The 17459-nt window shown below is 40.5% G+C and overlaps 1 protein-coding gene across 4 annotated transcripts in view; it reads left to right on the top strand.

The window, feature by feature from the left end:
* rnf111 (ring finger protein 111) overlaps positions 1-17459 on the top strand; it is a 31551-nt gene that overhangs the window by 8806 nt on the left and 5286 nt on the right. For all 4 annotated transcript variants that reach the window (XM_067589632.1, XM_067589640.1, XM_067589661.1 and 1 more), the window contains 9 exons: positions 232-364; positions 9090-9244; positions 11288-11482; positions 11708-12126; positions 12754-13009; positions 13616-13982; positions 14090-14215; positions 14418-14535; positions 17027-17107. In XM_067589632.1, coding sequence (XP_067445733.1) covers positions 232-364; positions 9090-9244; positions 11288-11482; positions 11708-12126; positions 12754-13009; positions 13616-13982; positions 14090-14215; positions 14418-14535; positions 17027-17107 — 1850 coding nt within the window. The remainder of the gene's footprint in view (positions 1-231; positions 365-9089; positions 9245-11287; positions 11483-11707; positions 12127-12753; positions 13010-13615; positions 13983-14089; positions 14216-14417; positions 14536-17026; positions 17108-17459) is intronic.

The raw sequence follows: 17459 nt of genomic DNA, 5'->3' as shown, positions 1-17459 counted from the left end.
GTTTTCTGCTCATTAAACGGTTCATCCAACATTAATGTGAGCATTTCCTGATTAACAAAACTGTGTCAAAATCCAGTGAATTGTAGCCAAAATCGTAAAAAACACAAGCTTTAAGTTTTCATTTCAAGTATGTATTCTTTGTTGATTTTTTTTGTAGTTGAATCCTTTTCGTGGCTTTGTCAGATTGTAGCAATATGTCAGTACAACACTAAATTCAACTGTTGTGCTCAGGTGCTCTGGATGAAGATGTGGTGGTGATTGAGGCAACTCCAGCTCCAGCTCCAGCTGTCCCTGCCAGTGAGGAGATCAACGTCACCTCAACAGACAGCGAGGTGGAGATCGTCACTGTCGGAGATGGTTTCAGGTAGGCGCCTCAGCTTTTTCAGCAAGCTCTAAATAAATAATGTGTTTGCTATGACTAACTATCAGGTTGTGTGGATCTGCTGTGTGGAAAACAGTAGAATAGTAAATTAATTTTTCATCAGCCATATATTAGCCATTTCTTAATTTTTAGCATGATGTAAGGTAAGGTAATGTTTCACTGTGTCTCAGATGTACTGTTTTTGTAGAGGAACTGTTGCTTTTTCCTTTCTCCTCCTCTTTGTGTGAGAAAGAAAAAGCCATTTCTTTCACATTTTTTCAAGTAATCAAATTAATCAGATAATCAGTAATGGGGTGTTCAAACTGTTAAGTAATCATTGCAACCCATCCTTGATGTTTACTGTCAGACTATTGGTACTACCCCAATTGTTATTGGAGGTGGGTTGGTGCAATCATTTCCACCAGCTGAATTTGATTATCTCTCCCTGAAGTGTCTCAAATAGCAAGAGCTATACATTTCATTCCTGCTAGTAAAGCCACTTCATCAATTCATATACACTTCTGTGTGTGATGTCTTTCTGGGAGTATTTCAGCCTGCTTTGCTCCTACCATCGAAGTTCCCCTGCCTTGTCTCGATAAACAATAGCCTACATGTCAGCTGTGTGAAGTTAATGCTCAACATGTGGGTCTCCATCCATACTGTGGTAAACAAAGAGAGAACAAATGAAGGCTTAGATAATTATTTAATTTGTTGCTTCTTACGCATTGAAAGCACAATTAAACACCTTTATTTAGTTGTGTCAGGGCTCAAATGTAAATTAAATAAAACACTCTTTACACTCTGAGACAAATATTGAAGTTCTTAAAAAAAGTCTGTCTTGCCCTTATGAAGGTGAATGATAGATACAGTTTTGTGGTGTTTGCGTAACATCATGTGGAGCATCTACAGACTAAAAAAATAGGACCTAATATTGAACCTTGAGGTACACCTCACCTCAAGTAATATTTGTTATCAAGGAGCTAAATTTGCCTGTTTAAACAAAAGGTTCTATTGAAGTATGGTATGTTTGAAGTGCAACTCACTTTTGTAAACGATCAAATAAAGCTTGAAACCCAAAGCTGCGTGAGTTCCCAGAGCTGTAAATCAATCTAAAGCCAGACTGAAAACTACAGGAAATGTCATTGTTTGTCAGAATTGTCCAGAGCAATTCTCCCTTGTGAGTAATCATGTCTGTTGGTGCCTGGGGCTAAGGACAAGCTTCTTCTCTGTGTCTTGTGCATGACTGGTCTTGTGGTGTTGTTCCCCTTTCTTTAGAGCTTGAAGAGCCCCCTTTCCAAATACTGCTAAGCCATATTTGTTATGCTATTTATGTGGTATTTACTGCGGTAGTGTTTTGTCTAAGGGAGTTTTTAAAACAGGAAGTTGAACTGGTTTGTACTAATGGCTGCTTTTCCCAGATTGGGGTGCACTATATGAACCTGGGTGTTAATCAATAGTATGCCCTCTCACTAGCAGTGACTGTATCACTTATCCTATAACCAAGCACCAGTGTACATGACTGAGTTGCGTACTGTTTGTGGAATGCAGTGGTGAGTGTTGATGCTATGGGTTTAGCATGCTCATGAGACACTTGTGATTGCACTCATGAACAAGCAACAAACAGAAGCTGTGTATATAGAAATCTTCTGGCAAACCAATGAGTGATTGGAATAAACGATGCATTTGGATGGACAGTGGAGGAGTGGATGATGCTACAGGAGAGGTCAACAAGTTTATATGGACTTTTAATGGAATATATTTTAACTTACAGGAATTCAAGATGATCACAGAAACTGTCCTCTATGAATGAGGAAACAAACTGCCTTTTAAGCCTAAAGGGTATGAATCTGTTTAGGTGGAGTAAAACATTTATAGAACTTGAATAGAATAATTAAAGTCACTTGAAACTTGATCTAGAATCACATTTTTTCCATATCTATCTGTAGGAATACATGTGATGCACTGTGCAAAGCATTCAAAGTTAAAGGGAAACATCAAATAACAACAAAAAACCACCATTGAGTTTTGTAATTTTTCTAGTGGAAGTCCAGACACCGGATGGTTGTTACAGTTAGATGCAAATAAAATCAATGACGACCACAGAAACAATTAATTCACATGACGGAAGTTGCTATGGCAACATGCAAACATGGCATGTTACAAAGGTAACAAAGGAATCTCACCGCCATAAACTGCATGTTTGACAGAGATGAACTCTAAAGGACCAGAACTGAAAATACAACAGACAATGAATACAACTTCAAGCTCAACCCAACATGAAGACAAATGGAAAGTTTTTCGTGCTAAACACTGATGGAGTATCAATAACCTGAGTATCAATAGCAGAGAGAGAGGGGGACAAGTTAACAATGCGGGCAAGCTGTTGAACACTACTGTGCTGTACAACTGTAACAGTAAAACATATGTGGGTTAATAATATACAGTATATCGCTGCTTTTTCACAGGCAATTAATACAAAAACTCATGTCAGTTGCAGAACTCCTCAACAAAACAACAAAACAGTTCACCAGCTCTGTTTGTTGTGTATCCAGTTCTGCTGAAATTCATGTTGCACATAAATATCCTTTTTCTTTTTCTCCTTGGAATAAGCTTTGTACATGTTTCACCTGTAATAGTTCTGCATAGTCCAAGACTTAACAGAAATGAGAAAGTAACTGTCAACACTAATTGGACTTAATGATTGTCAATTAGTCCAGATGAGAGTGTTTTCTCTATTTGGATCTCTTTTACCTGTGACGTAACAGAGAAATTCAGATAATAAAAGGTTGGTAAAGAAACAACATACAAGCTATATACAGCAATTAGTGACATTTCTAACAGCTCTTCATTCCAAGATCATGAAAAGTCCAGCTGAGGCTCCTTGCATATTCCAATATTTAACAGTTGCCTGTTTATTTTACAGTCCTTTCACCGTTGGTTTTCTTGAATTAGCTCACTATTAGGGAGCGGAGCTGTTGATCGCAGCTTTTCATACTTTTGCTCTCAGACCTCGTTTTCAGGGTGATGGATTTAGGGCTGCAACTAATGTTTATTTTTAATTAATGATTAATCAGCCAATTATTTTCTCAATTAATCAATTTATCATTCTGTCTATAAAATGTTTATGTGAAAAAAAAATATAATATTATAATTTCTTAAAGCCCAAGGTGACACATTAAAATGTCTTGTTTTATCTGATCAGCAGTCCAAAATCCAAAGATGTTCAATTTATTATCAGATATGACACATAAAAGTTTCACATCCTCACATTTGAGAAACTGCAACCAACAAATGTTTGACATTTTTCTGGCTGTGTTTGTGTGTGCATGTAGGTGTAGCCAGTATGACATAAAAGGAGTAAATGCAGGTTGCTGATTGCTCATATTTAAAGATAAGTATGCCGCTTAGGATGAAAGAGCACAGAGTTGGGTGGTGTTTTAGTGCTCCAGTGGATCTGCTTTGCTCATGGATTCCATAGATCTACTTACGTTGCCCTGAGAAAGCAGGCATAGTAGAGCTACATGCCTAGTTGTTAATAGCAATGAAACCACATCACTCTAACAGGACCTGCTCGCCCCCCTTGTTTTTTAACTCTTTCCAGAAACACTTAACATAAATGTTAACTGCTTGTGGGCATAAAGGTTAGTTATAAGCCTGACTCATGGGTGGACAGTTTGAGTGGTAGGGGGGCAAAAACAGTCTGTTTTTGAGCAGGTTGAAGGGTCATTTTGTTATATGCCTCTCATAGTAATACCATATGTTGCCATTAAAAGTTTATTACTTGGTAATTAACACTTATGGTTACGGTGAAGAACAGGCTCCACAGGAAGTGAAACACATTTATTATTACCAGATTATACAACAATAAATACAACAATAATAATCCATTTACCATAAATCATACAATCAATATACTTTATATTCCTGTTTACCATTTTCCAAAACATATAATAGTGTTTTCAATGTGTTTTTTCCATACTTAACAGCCTGGGTTTGTTTTTATTTCTGTGGTGTATAAAATGCACAAACCTGAGCCTCTCCTTTATCTGTCCCCCTCTTTGCATCTCTACCACTACAGTATCTTTTCTTCTTCCCTACTTTATATTAATGTTACCACTAATATCTGAAAATATTTCCCGGAAGTGAGTACACCAAGCTTGGAATGCTATGGCTTGTCTAATCTGTCTGTTTTCCTGACTTCCAAAGATGTCCGGGCTCGCTAGAGTATGTAGAGATGTGCCTTTCCTGAAAGGGGGGGGATGGGCAGCGGGAGGGCGGGGAATCAAAGGCCAACAGAATGAGCAATGAAAGCTTTGTTTTCACCGCCAGTTATCCAATTTATGAATGTGTGTTTGTGTGTAGTTTATGTCAATATAGACACAGTGCATGTGCATGCATACACAAACACAAATGTATCATGGGTCTTGGCTTTGTTTTTGATAGTGTAATAGTGTGTTACGGATAAGTGAAGGATAATTAAGTATTTATTATTTTTTGGTTGTTTGGTTAATTCATTGCCCTTGATCCCTCTTATTTAATTTTGTTAATGTGCAAATACTATATTCACTGTAATAATTACATTATCCTATATAATTCTGCTGCACAGTGCACACAAAGCCTCAAGTAGGTCTACATTAGTATAGAAAATTCTCTCCTTTCCTTTGGTGTTTTGTATAGTGTCCAGTTGTATTTTCTCTATTTTCATGTCTGCGGACAGAGGAGTGCCGGTCTGCAACAAAGGTTTGGACGGGATTTAGACAGCCTCTCTTTATCCCCAGCTTGTACAAAATAAACACAAAAGCAGTTTTCAACCATCGGCAGCACTTCAGGGAATGTGAAAAATGTTACTGAAATCGAGGGAAAGAGACAATTTTTTAACCCAAACCTGCTCTTCTCACATTGTTCAGGGACTTACCGTCAGTATGGATATCTTTAACTTTAACTGCTGTCCGTTGTTAAGTCGTTCGTGCCACGCCACAGTTGACTCACTTGCAAAGCAGTGCATTAAGAGAACATTCCAGTGTTTTAACAGTGCACTGTGGGGCGTTTTCGACAGCTGGCCTACCCAGAGCGCAGCGGGTTACAGTAAACAAGGATTATGTAGTTGATATAGATCAATTAAAAACGGCCTTGATCAGTCCCAGCCCTGATGCTCCAGATCAGCTCAGGGACATGTGTAGGTTCACAAAACATTCTGAATGCCATTAAATGTCCCGTGACAACAACACATACTGTCTTTCTGTCTTTAGGATTCCAGTGTAGATCCAATCCATGTATAAATAAGTAATGCTGTGTCTTTGTTGGGGATGGCTAAAAACAAACAGAAGGGAAAGCCACCTGCATTCCTTGACTGATCTACAAACACATCAAATCAACCTAAAATACAAATCTATTCAATGCAAGTTGGAGATTAAAGATCCCCTCCTGACATGTTTTAAGACATTCACAAAATACTCTGAATAGTTGTATCCAACGGAAAACTGGATATCATAATTCTTCTCATGTGCATTTGCAGAGTGATGCATTTTTAGAGCTTAAAATCATTGTGCTTCATTTTATTTTATATCTCTTACATTGAAAAGGATTGTTCCAAACTCAGTGTACTTTATCAGCATGAAGGGCTTGCATGTGGCTCTGTGATGATTATGATATCTCTGTATGAGATAAGGGTATCAGTGTTAGATAAGTACTCGGTGCTCAGAGTTAGTGATGTCAATATATCCACTATTGTGAAGACAAACTCAATGCTTCCATCAGTGCAAAGCCTGATGCCTCAAATTGTTTACCACTTTGAACACAGTGCTTTTCCTGCCTTGTATGAAGTCCTCCCCTTCAACTCCCAAACTCCCAGCCTTAACTGTCCATAGCATCAGTCCCAGCAGTTTACTCTACATTACCGCAGTGCTCAGCCCTCAGCCCTCCTCTCATCCCTCGGGTATGTGGCTCACATCACGTTGGCTTGGCACAACCTCAGCTTTTGCCACCCATTCCCATAGTGTTCATGTTTACAAGGTACTGTTTTCCTCTTGGCTACCCCCCCCATCCTCAAGGGGTCACGGTGGTAAACAGATATTTACAAAATAATCCCAGGTCTGCTTAATTAGGAACTCTTCCCTAGTGGGTAGTCCTGCTCCCTGGGATCAACTCAGAGCTGAGGAGCCTGGCCAATTAGACCCCAGAACAACCACCATGTGCCCCCCTGTGCATATCACCCTCACAGCTGTGTGTTTTGTCTCTGTGTGTGCTTGCACGTACTAGTTTGCTTTTGCGATTTGTGAAGTAAGAAAGTTAATAAGCTTCCTCTTCAGTTCCATTTGTATTGTCATGCAGCATGTCTCACAGGAAATTGAATTGGATGCAGACAGTATGAGCTAATGGGAATCCCCCTTATCACAAACAGCAAGCAAGAAAGGCATTTCCTGCACTGAAGCAAATCTGAAGGATTTGATCAAAGCCAAACTCTTAATTGAGCATTCTGCATAATGAGAAATAGATCAATAATTTCACCAGACCATAATATTACATACTAAATGTATGTATTCTTACTTTCATATACAGTACAGTCTCGCAGTTGAACTCCAAACAGTGTCAGCAAACAGTTTTAGTTAATTGTTCCGCTTGTTGAAGGTATTGAAGTCACAATAAACAATTGAAATATTGACAGATTCATATTTCATGTTTATTGTATTGCAAGTTTTATTAGGCACATAATTCTCATCCCTTCGTTCTCTGTACTTATTCCTGTTCAGTCATATTTAGCTTGTCCTAGTATCTGTTGGGTGAAGGTCAGAAAAATACCAAAGCAGGCCATATCGCCATTCTATAACAAAACTAACACAAAGACAGACAAACACATAAACACAATGACACCAAAAGCCAGTTGTAAGTTTCCAATTCACCTGACTTGTCTGCAGGTGACCTGCATGCAAACAGGGGGAGTAAAAACCCTCACATCATTCCAATAAGGATTTATTGAATCACTTCATGATTTCATATGTGTGTATGCTTTAATCAATAATAATCACTGAGCTAGTCTATAATTTAATTTGACATACCAGAGGCTCCATAGTTGGGATGAACGTGTGCTTAACAGGGTTATGCTATTGGCACTCAGATATACAACCTTCTCCCTCTGCACCTGTGTATTTTTTAAAAGCTCTCTGGGAGCTGCAGTGAAATCCCCTCGCCACAAAGCTCCATGGTTTCCCGCTTTACGGCACTCCCATGCAGTCTCTAGGCTTGTGTCTCCTGGGCTTATCCCTCCTCCCTCTGATCACCTGGCTTTACGGCACTGTGGGGAGAAATGCGGCTATTCCCTGGCCTTCCTCTCACTCTAGTTTTAGAGAGCAGGGGGTAGAGCGACAGGAGCCTTTAAGAGAGAAAATTAAAAGGAAGAAAAGAGGAAGGGCCGAAGGCAGGACGAGAGAGGTACAGAGCATTTGAGCGAGATGTTGGAAAAAGGAAGATGGGGGTGGAAAGGATGCTAAGATTTAGATGGAAGTGCTCCATGTTGGCAGTCCTGAGAGCAGGGCACAAAATAAGCACCAGCCATCAGCCAAATGCTGGTAAAACATACAAGTGGCTGGTAGGTTTGCTTCACTCACCGGCCAAAAAACAATGGTAATGGTAAAATTTGAACATTCACTAGTTATTTTGCCAGTTGACAAAAAAGTTAAGTTTGCACACTGTCTGAGAGAACAAGCTATCCCTATTTACTGACAGAGCTTAAACACAGGTAGCCTAATTCCTTTTAAGCATAGCTGTAATCAGGCATGTGCCAATCATACTTTTATGATTTTATTGTATTTTGCTCTCTGTAACTATATTAGGTCTTTCTGAGATGTGCACGTGGATTTAAATGTGATTTGATGTGTGTCTGTGTACTGATGTTTTTGTTTCAACTTGTGTCACTGTGTCTACTGGATCTGTAAAATCCTGTCATGTTTTCCAGCAGTTCACAAAGTGAGGCTGACTTGATTCTCACTTCGCACAAAAAGTAGTTTGAACCACAGACTCTAAGCACTGTTTTGCTACATGATCAACATAAAGCACCATCATATACGTTGACATACTTAATTAAGAAGTGTTGTCTCAGTCTCTTAAATGGTTGGCGGAGAGCATGTTAAGTTAGTCTTAGCTAGCATTTCTTTTGAAGAAGGATAATGATGTGTCCTGTTTTAAATAGTTCAAATGTTCTGCAATAAATACAAGTGCTGTCTTAAAATATATTCATTGGTTTGTTCCTCTTGTTGTGAGTGCAATTGTTTACACTAAACAATGGATACACAAGTAATCCTATAAGAATTGATCACCATATTAGCTCCCACAATTAAATAAACTGCATCAGGTGCAATATTGACACCCACTTCTAGTTTGTTTAGATTGATTTTTTTCCTTCACAAAAGGTAAATGTGATGATCTAACTGTCTCACATACTCAAATTAAGTTTAAAAAGTGTTTTAAGAGACTGTAATATAAATTGCTGTACTCACTGGGTAGTAAGACCAGATTTAAATGCTTTTGTCAGGATCATCCACTATTGCTTCCTTGCCTACATTTGTACCAGCAGCCTTTTGTCAAAGCTGTCACTGTCCTGGAAATGAGCTTGAGAGTCTGGTTCTAGCAAAGGCAATGCTTCACTGAGCTGTGAGAATATTCATTGTGAGACCAGTGGTCCTGCACTGCAGTTCAATTGGCTGTAACAGGTTTTATGTTTGTGTGTCTACAGGTCGCGCTCAGTGGGGGGTCTTGGCAGGATCTGGGCTAATAGTTGCTCCCAGAACCGTCTCCAGGAGCCACGCGGACGTCACAGACTCTCCACCGTCATCCAACCACTGCGTCAGAATGCTGGGGAGGTGGTGGACCTCACTGTTGATGAAGATGGTAAGAGTAACTTTAGGAAAATCTGCCATCCAAGTACTTTTATTAAAAGTGTCACACTATGCATACTGTGAACAATTTTCTCACTTTTCGAGTAACCTGCCACCTCTCAGCTGCATCAAAGGTCATAGTGATGCCTTATGTGATGTGATGAAATCTTACTATATTTTTCTTTAAGCAAACTGCTGTACATATGTAAAGGTCATAGAAGCTATTCTTCTGTGGTTATACAATCTATTCTCTGATGTTTCATAACTATCATCCTTGAAGATGCATCTTAATAAGTGACCTGTGATATTAGTTTTGCATTTGCAGTATTAAATAAAATTTAAGACATTAGTGCCAAGGTGAGAGACTACAAATTAACAACTAAAATGTCACAAAGGTGCCTCATACGCTTGACACAGGTTGACATTGACCTCTGTTTTGGTCACTTATCACCCTGGATTTTTAGTAGATACATTGTTAAGGAGTTGCAGAGCTTCATGTTAAGCCATACACCAAACCTCTTTAAATGTTTTTTTTTAATTTAGACATGAGATAAGAGGCATGACCTGGTATCCTACTAGGTAAGATGCTAGCTACATAACCGCAACATCTGCAGTACGATTTCGGCAGCAGACCTTTGTTGCATGTCTTTTTCCATCTCTTTCTCTCCTCTCTCCTCGCTCTCTCTCAACTCTCAACCATAAATGTAGAACAAAATATAAAAGACAAACAAAGCAAAAAAAAAAAAAGAAGATCGTAAGAGCTTCATGCAGGACTCAGCCAGAATTCTAAATGACGTAAAATTGTTTATTAAAAAAATAATGTTTGGTATTCAGTCCCTAATAAAACATTGGCCAGAGACGGAGCTATCATAAAAATTAGTTTGACAAATGTGCTAATGATAATTTTTTAGTTTTTTAGTTTTCTAATTAGTTTATTAAGTTAACTAGTAAAATAAAAATGGGTTCTTGTTATGCTTTAAATAGTAGCTCTTAATATGCATCAATTAGCCAGTCAGTGATAAGAATAAAGAGTCAATTGTTGTACACTGGCATTAACTAACCTACTAAAGCAGTAAACATATTTATTAACACTGCCATTTACCTTCACAGCATACAAGTACTTTTTATTTTCTGCTGAGAGGGAGCCTCTGCGACATTCGGCATTTGTTTGACTTGTGTCCAATGTTAGTCTCTTCATCAGACGACACCCATGACAGATAGCAAAAGAGAAGAGCACTGAGTTTTAGAGTTTTTGCATTTCTTAGGAGAAAGGGGGGAAATTAATTTGTGAATATGAAAAGCAGATGGCGTGCACACACTAGAATGCTAATAAGGTTTGCTCTTCTCCCCGGCTGCTAAGCCTCCGCAGACAAGCACACACATGCTACAGTCCAGACCAGGATTATTCTTTTCCAGACTAAGTGTCCAGTTGGATTTTAGGTGGCCACACACATTGAGAAAATCAGGCCTTTTAAATTCACAATTAATAATGCATACATCAGTCCAGTTCAGTTTTATTAGTCATATTTAGGTTAACACAGGGTCAACAGTACAATGAAATGTATTGAACTAGAAAAAATGGTCAGCTCAGCAACATGAGCGCTAGTCATAAAATATAGAATATAAGATTTAAAAAAAATAAAACAGATGGGATGAGATATAAATGAAATACATCCACATGCTGTAGGCTTATTTGTAAACATGATGTAATATTTAATGAATAAGGGTTTGTTAAATAGTATAAATGTAAAATGGAATTTCCTCAATTAACAGTTTGAATTAGGCACTCAATCAATCCCCAAAGACAGAGTTTTCTGAAGCCTCACAGTCATCTCGATTCTACTCGTTATACCTTATCGTTTCAGTCAGCTCATATTTTATCTAGTAATAATAGCAAATAAAAACATTTTTAGGATCAGTTATTTTCAGAGCTCTGCACGTTCTCTCTTTTTTTGTGCACTGACAACAGAGAGGCAATACCCATGACTCTCCTCCTGATCACAACTGTCATTAATCCTCCTCTTCTAAATCATCACCCGTCTTTCTTTCTCCTCAGATCTCTCAGTTGTGCCAACAACCTCTGGCAGCATTCACCCTCAAACAGTCAGGTCATCCTCGTCATCATCTTCCCATCATGCCTCTACCTCAGAGCTCAATGATGTCCCAGGCCCCTCCACTAGCTGCCCAGGCTCAATACCTGAAAGTATGCACACACAGAGGCCAAGTGGCTCTACTCGCACAGCCACAGAGGGTAAGACAGGACACGGCATGTTGTAACCAGCTGCTTTAGACCATGTCATTGGAACTGTTTTGCAGCTTGTGTATGAGATTACCTCCTGTCAGCTGCTGGACTAGCAAACCTTGCAACAGGAAAGATGCGTATTTTATGAAAATGTCTATAGTCATATCACATCTTGAAATATTAACCTGCCCCTATCTTATATCTTTACTTAATGGTATGTCTTACTCTCATCAGATGACAGCAGACCAGGTTTGTCAAGTACATCGGGAGAGAACGCAGGCACGGCCATGCCCAGACTCCCATCCTGCTGTCAGCAGCACTCCCCATGTGGAGGGCCCTCCCCCGGTCACCTGTCCCTGAGCCACTCCCACTCAAGCTGCTTGCAGGTGTCATCCTCTCAGCAGACCAGCGGTTCTCAACACGGCCACAGTCACAGCCACGGTCACAGCCACAGCCACAGTCACAGCCACAGCAATGCTCACCACTTCCTCCACCATGTCCATCACCCCACGCCACAGCCCCCGGGCACCCTGCCTTTTCAAGAGTCGAGCTGCGCCGTGGAGCGACCCAACGCGCTGCCTGCGCCCTGTGCTGGAGTAAGCAGCAGTGGCAACAGTAGTAGTAGCAGCAACACAGCCCACTACCACGACCAGGTGTGTCTGTGGTGTATTAAATACCAACATACTGCAGTTTTACAGTAGTTTTTGGATTATTGCTGTTAGTGTGGTTATTTAAACATTCTACTTAAACCTGGTATTCTCGACCACCAAATTCATAAAATGACAGATAGCTTTTTATTAGCAAAGAAAAGCACAATTAGCAACTCCTAAGCAGTTATACTGCTATGTTTTAATGTTATGTTAATTCCCAGATTGGCAGGACCAGTTCAGGTGGGGAAAGTGATATCTTGGCCGGTATCTCAACACTGTTGTTTTAGCACACTGGGTTGTTTTTTAGAGTTTGGGGGGAAATATTACAAAAATGTCACCAAGAAGAGATTGACCTGTGATGAGTAGTAATTGTAACAGTTCCTCAGCTGTGTCTCACCTTAATTAGGACTATTGTGTGAATGAGGTGAGAATATTACATTTTATGTGTTTAAAATGTGTTTGTGTTTTCACTCAAAGAAAAATACAACAGTAATAACTATTTAATTGTACTTGGCTTATGACTTGTGCTTGACTGTATTTGAACTGGTGCCCACACAAAGACTCATTTAGCATTCCACAGGAGGAGTTTGTCCCTCTTCTTTCTATAATATGTCTGCCACCCTCCCACAGCAAACTCTGCCAGTGGACCTGAGCAACAGCGGTGTTCGAAGCAGTGGAAACAGCGGGGCTAGTTTCCATGGCAGCACCTCGGCCTTTGACCCGTGCTGCCCGGGCTCCACCTCACGGCCTCCCGCGTACGTTTCCCAGGCCACCCCTGGGCCCAGCCAGCCAGCTGTAGTGGACTCGTTCAGCTCCTCCATGGTGGCTCAGCCTCAGCCACAAACACAACCCCAGCAGCCCTGCAGACATTACATGCACCCCTCATGTGAGTACGACAGGCTTACATTTTCTGAAATGTCCTTTATTTTTGTTTTTTGCTTTTTAAAGGTCTACTACTGCATTTGGAAAATGTACTTATTTACAGTACTGTACTGCTTGCGGAAATTGGCATACTGTCTCACTCCTAAAAACTAATGCTAATAGTAATTAACAGAGCCTGATGGTTAATGTGCCAAGTGCTGTGGGAACTGTACTAGGCAGCAGTAGTTAATTGCTCATTCTACTTAGAATAGCTCAGTATAGAGAGTGAAGCTGCATGACAAGGCTGGAGATGTAGTATGACAGTTAGTTGCTGCTGGTGAGAATAAATGCCTTTGCTTGCCTCTCCTCCTCCCTTTACTGCTGCTTAGACAAGTAACAAGGAAGTCTGCACCAAAAGTTATTTTATTGTTGATCAAGAAATTGCTACGGATGCACCATTTATACCATGAGGAGCCAAGACGTTTGTCTGCCAGCTTAAAGTACAAAAAGAACTCTTTTGCCAACATTTTAATTGATGCCTGTGAGAAATAACTAGACACTTGTCGGTCATTGGGGTAGTGCTTAAAGATGTTTTACTTAATTCTTTCATCTTCTTTTTCTTCTAACCCAGACGGCTCCCTAGCACGCTCACTGCATCATCAGCCCTCCTCCGCCTGCCCTCATTCCCACGGGAACCCCCAGCTTACACCTCAGCCCCCTCCACAAGGCGATTATGTCATTCCCCACACTGTCCATACCTTTCACCCACCACTGCCATCCCACCCCTCAGGCCACGCCGTGCCCTCTGCCCCTCCCGCTCCTCTGCCTGCCCACCACCTCTCTAGCTCAAGTGCCCCACTGGCCCAGCACCTGCCAACGGACCACCAGACCCTGCCACACCATATGCCGGCACTTGGGGCCTCGGTGCAGAGGCTTCATCAACACGAGATGCTGCAGAGGATGGAGGTCCAGAGGCGCAGGATGATGCAGCACCCCACGTGAGTACCACCATCACCCAACACTGGCTTTTGCCCATCCTGAGTTTGTGTGTTCGTGTAAGCTCTAAACCATTCTTTCTTGAACCTGTATTCTCTTTCCTTTGCAGACGAGCACACGAGCGTCCACCTCCACACCCCCACAGAATGCACCCCAACTACGGCCATGGACACCACATCCATGTGCCACAAACTATGTCTTCCCACCCTCGCCAGCCTGAGCAGAGAACAGCATGGTCAGTGTCAGAAGCGATGAGGCTTGGCAGATGGCTGGTTTTAGTGTAATCTAACCCTGGTTTAATGTCAGATAATCAAATATTACACATTTTTAATGTGCCTCAATGGTTCATTGGTTTTATGTTCATGTTCATGTTATGTTATAATAGAGGAAGTTTTGATGTAATGATGATTTATCACTATTAATGTGCTTGTCAACAGGGAACTTGGCATCGAGGCTGGAGTGACTGTGGCACCATACCCTTCAGGGCACCTGCACTCCCACCTGCCCCACTACCACCCTCCCCCCAGACTGCACCACTTCCCCATCCCCTTCATGGTGAGAGAAACTCTGAGCACACATGCATATATTTGCATAATGAGAAAGAATCACTTTTTCATGAAGTCTGGCTTAGATTTAAGGTAGACTATGCAGGATTTTACTAAAAAAACAGTGTATAGACTCATACAAAAGTAATCCCTCTAATCATCACTTATGACCCACTAGAAGTGTGTGGTGGTGTATTTATCTGCAGAGACTCTGCCCTCTGCCTGTAATTTATTGTTTTCTTGTTATTTTGCTGTGTTTGGGACGCTTCTGGGCGTCAACCTTTGGGCAGTGGGTGTGTAGCCTCCAGCCAATAACAGCGTGCAGGGTGTGAGGTTAGGACTCGTAGCGCAGCAACCAGGTTACATTGCTGTGTTTTTATTTGATTCAGTGCTTCTTCGTCTCGTCTATGTGCAGAGTGCTGCTGTGTGCTGTTCCTCTGCTGTCGTGCGTGTGTGTTTGACCGACACACACATCTGCAGAGCAGAGAGTGGATGTGTTTATTTGTGCTTTAGAACGTAACCACTGTGAAACAATCAGAAAATAACATTTTATTACTCTTATTCATGGCTTCATTCTCGCCAGCACCACTCGCTCTCTTCATTCACTCTCTAACTCACTCAACCACCTCTCTCTCTCTCTGTCTCTCTCTATCTCTCTTTCTTTCTCTCTATCTCTCTCTTTCTCTCTATCTCTCTCTCTCTTGCTCGCTTGCTGGGCCGGGAAAGAGGCACTAACTTTGTATGCCGTGTGTTAACAAACACCAACCGACAATTCCTGCATAGTATACCTTTAACCTTTTAAACTCCACAAGGACGCTAGCATCCTCAGCCGACATTATTGTCTTTCAGAGGCTGTAGCGGGCTCAGTTTAAAGCTAGATTCTGATATCATATGAAACTAGAACATAAGGCATCCATTGGTACCAATCATGTCATGCTAGCTTGGCGGGAAGAGGGCTAAATAATGTTCCAAATTTAGGCTAAATTTTTGCAAGGGAAAAACCACCATGGCCATTTTCACAGGACCTCTTACCTCAAGATATCTGAATGAAAATGAGTTCTGTGGATACCCACCAGTCTCCCCTTTACACACATACCCAGTTTATGCTAATCCCATGCAGGTCTGGGCAAAAATCATGCAGTTTTTTGCATGCACTATAAATGTAGAATTTTCACCTATTCTAAAAATGGTGTATTTGAGTATTTCTGAATACTGAGGTCCCTAAACAGTCTTGGAACTGCATAAATTGGGTATGACTGGAAAGCTGAGACTCTTGTGGATTCAATGAGCCCAATTGTATTCATGTATGATGATGTTCATCCCCACATTAGCCTTTTCATTGTACTGAGAGCATTTTTTTGAAACTTGACCTCACTGTATAAAATGACCTATTGTGACCTCAAGGATAATCACAGCCTCATGAAACTTTACAACCACAAACTAGAGACCGAGGTCATTCAGACAATGTTTGGCTCTACTAGGTATATTGACAATAAGAGGGTTTCTGAGCAATTCCCAGAACAGAAGTGCTTGCCATCCAATCACTGAAAAATATGTTCTTACAGAAATCTCCAAATCTCAAAAGCTTTTTATACCAAATCAAAGCATGAATTTTTCTATGGTGTTCCTCAAGGTCTTGGTGTCTTAATGTGGTATTTTGGAGGGACGTTTGACTATTTTTATCAATTCTAGAGTGGTCAAAAAATGGTTAAATTTTGCACCAAATCTGTATAACAAATGGTATCAACCCAAAATTTGCTGCAACAACTTATGAGACATAAGAGAGGTTAATGTTGCTGGCCCCCTTATTTATACCATCAGTTATTTCAAGGATGGTTTGGTGAACCACATGAATTATGCATTAGCAATTAATAGTAGCTCATCAGGCATCTCAAGTGCACACTCAACAAATCCAGAAGCCTTGAGAGAAAAGACAGTCGACAGTTTCTTCATGTTATTGCTTGGTTGTCTTGTACAATCAGTTCCCCTCTGTATCATTGATGCAAGTGCACACAAAGTCAGGGTACTGTTTAATTTTTACAAGTTCCCCAAATGTTTTTAGCGTATCCACAATTCATCACAGCGAGTATGCTCAGAATTACAGGGCTGAGAAGTGGAAGGGATATGCAAGTGAATTTCGACAAAGATTCTCGGCAGAGCTCATTAGTTTTAATTTGTATACATCTATGACCTTCACAATCATTACATATCTTCTCCTTTGAAACATTCAGAATAAATAAAGCATCTTTCTTAAAAACTGATCATAACTTTGATTTCAGAAATGCCAAATGTTACACACAAATTAGTTAAACTCACTCTCAAGGAGAATGTACACATCCCTCACTCCATAAGAAACTGCATGCATCATTCCAGGCTCTGCAGTTTACTAAAATTCACGTACAAATGCAGTGTGTAAAATTATGGAGGAGGAAAAAAAAGCGAAAATGTTTTGCTGAAGCTAAACATAATGTGTTGCATGTTTTTTGCTTCCTCCCTCATAGCACACTGGCATATCTGAAGTGACCTACCCGCACATTCGGTACATCTCATCTAGAATGACTGGCTTTGGAAGAACCTATGAGGTGAGGGTTGTTTTTTTAATGTCACTGCTGCTAAATGTCTTTTTTTTAATCAGCCTAAGCAAATATGAGTCGCTTTATTACTGCTTCATTCATCACTACCAGTCATCATCACATGACTGATCATTATTTTATCTTGTTATTAGTTAGTTATTGTTAATTTGTATTCAAAATGCACGCTGCAATTGGATGAACACACGTGAAGGAAGAAGAAAGGAGAAAGCAAGATTTAATGCTGTAGTGGAAGAGCATACAAGGAAAATGTTTAACACCTTTTTTAATCAAGCTCCACTTAAAAGCTTTTTCCAGAGCTTTAAACTGCATCTCACGGTCTTCATCAGTGGATGGAGTTCAG

This window comes from Thunnus thynnus, chromosome 1, assembly GCF_963924715.1.
Source record: "Thunnus thynnus chromosome 1, fThuThy2.1, whole genome shotgun sequence".
Taxonomy (NCBI): Eukaryota; Metazoa; Chordata; class Actinopteri; order Scombriformes; family Scombridae; genus Thunnus; species Thunnus thynnus.
Note: the sequence above shows the minus strand (reverse complement) of the source record. Positions and strands in the feature narration are given on the sequence as shown.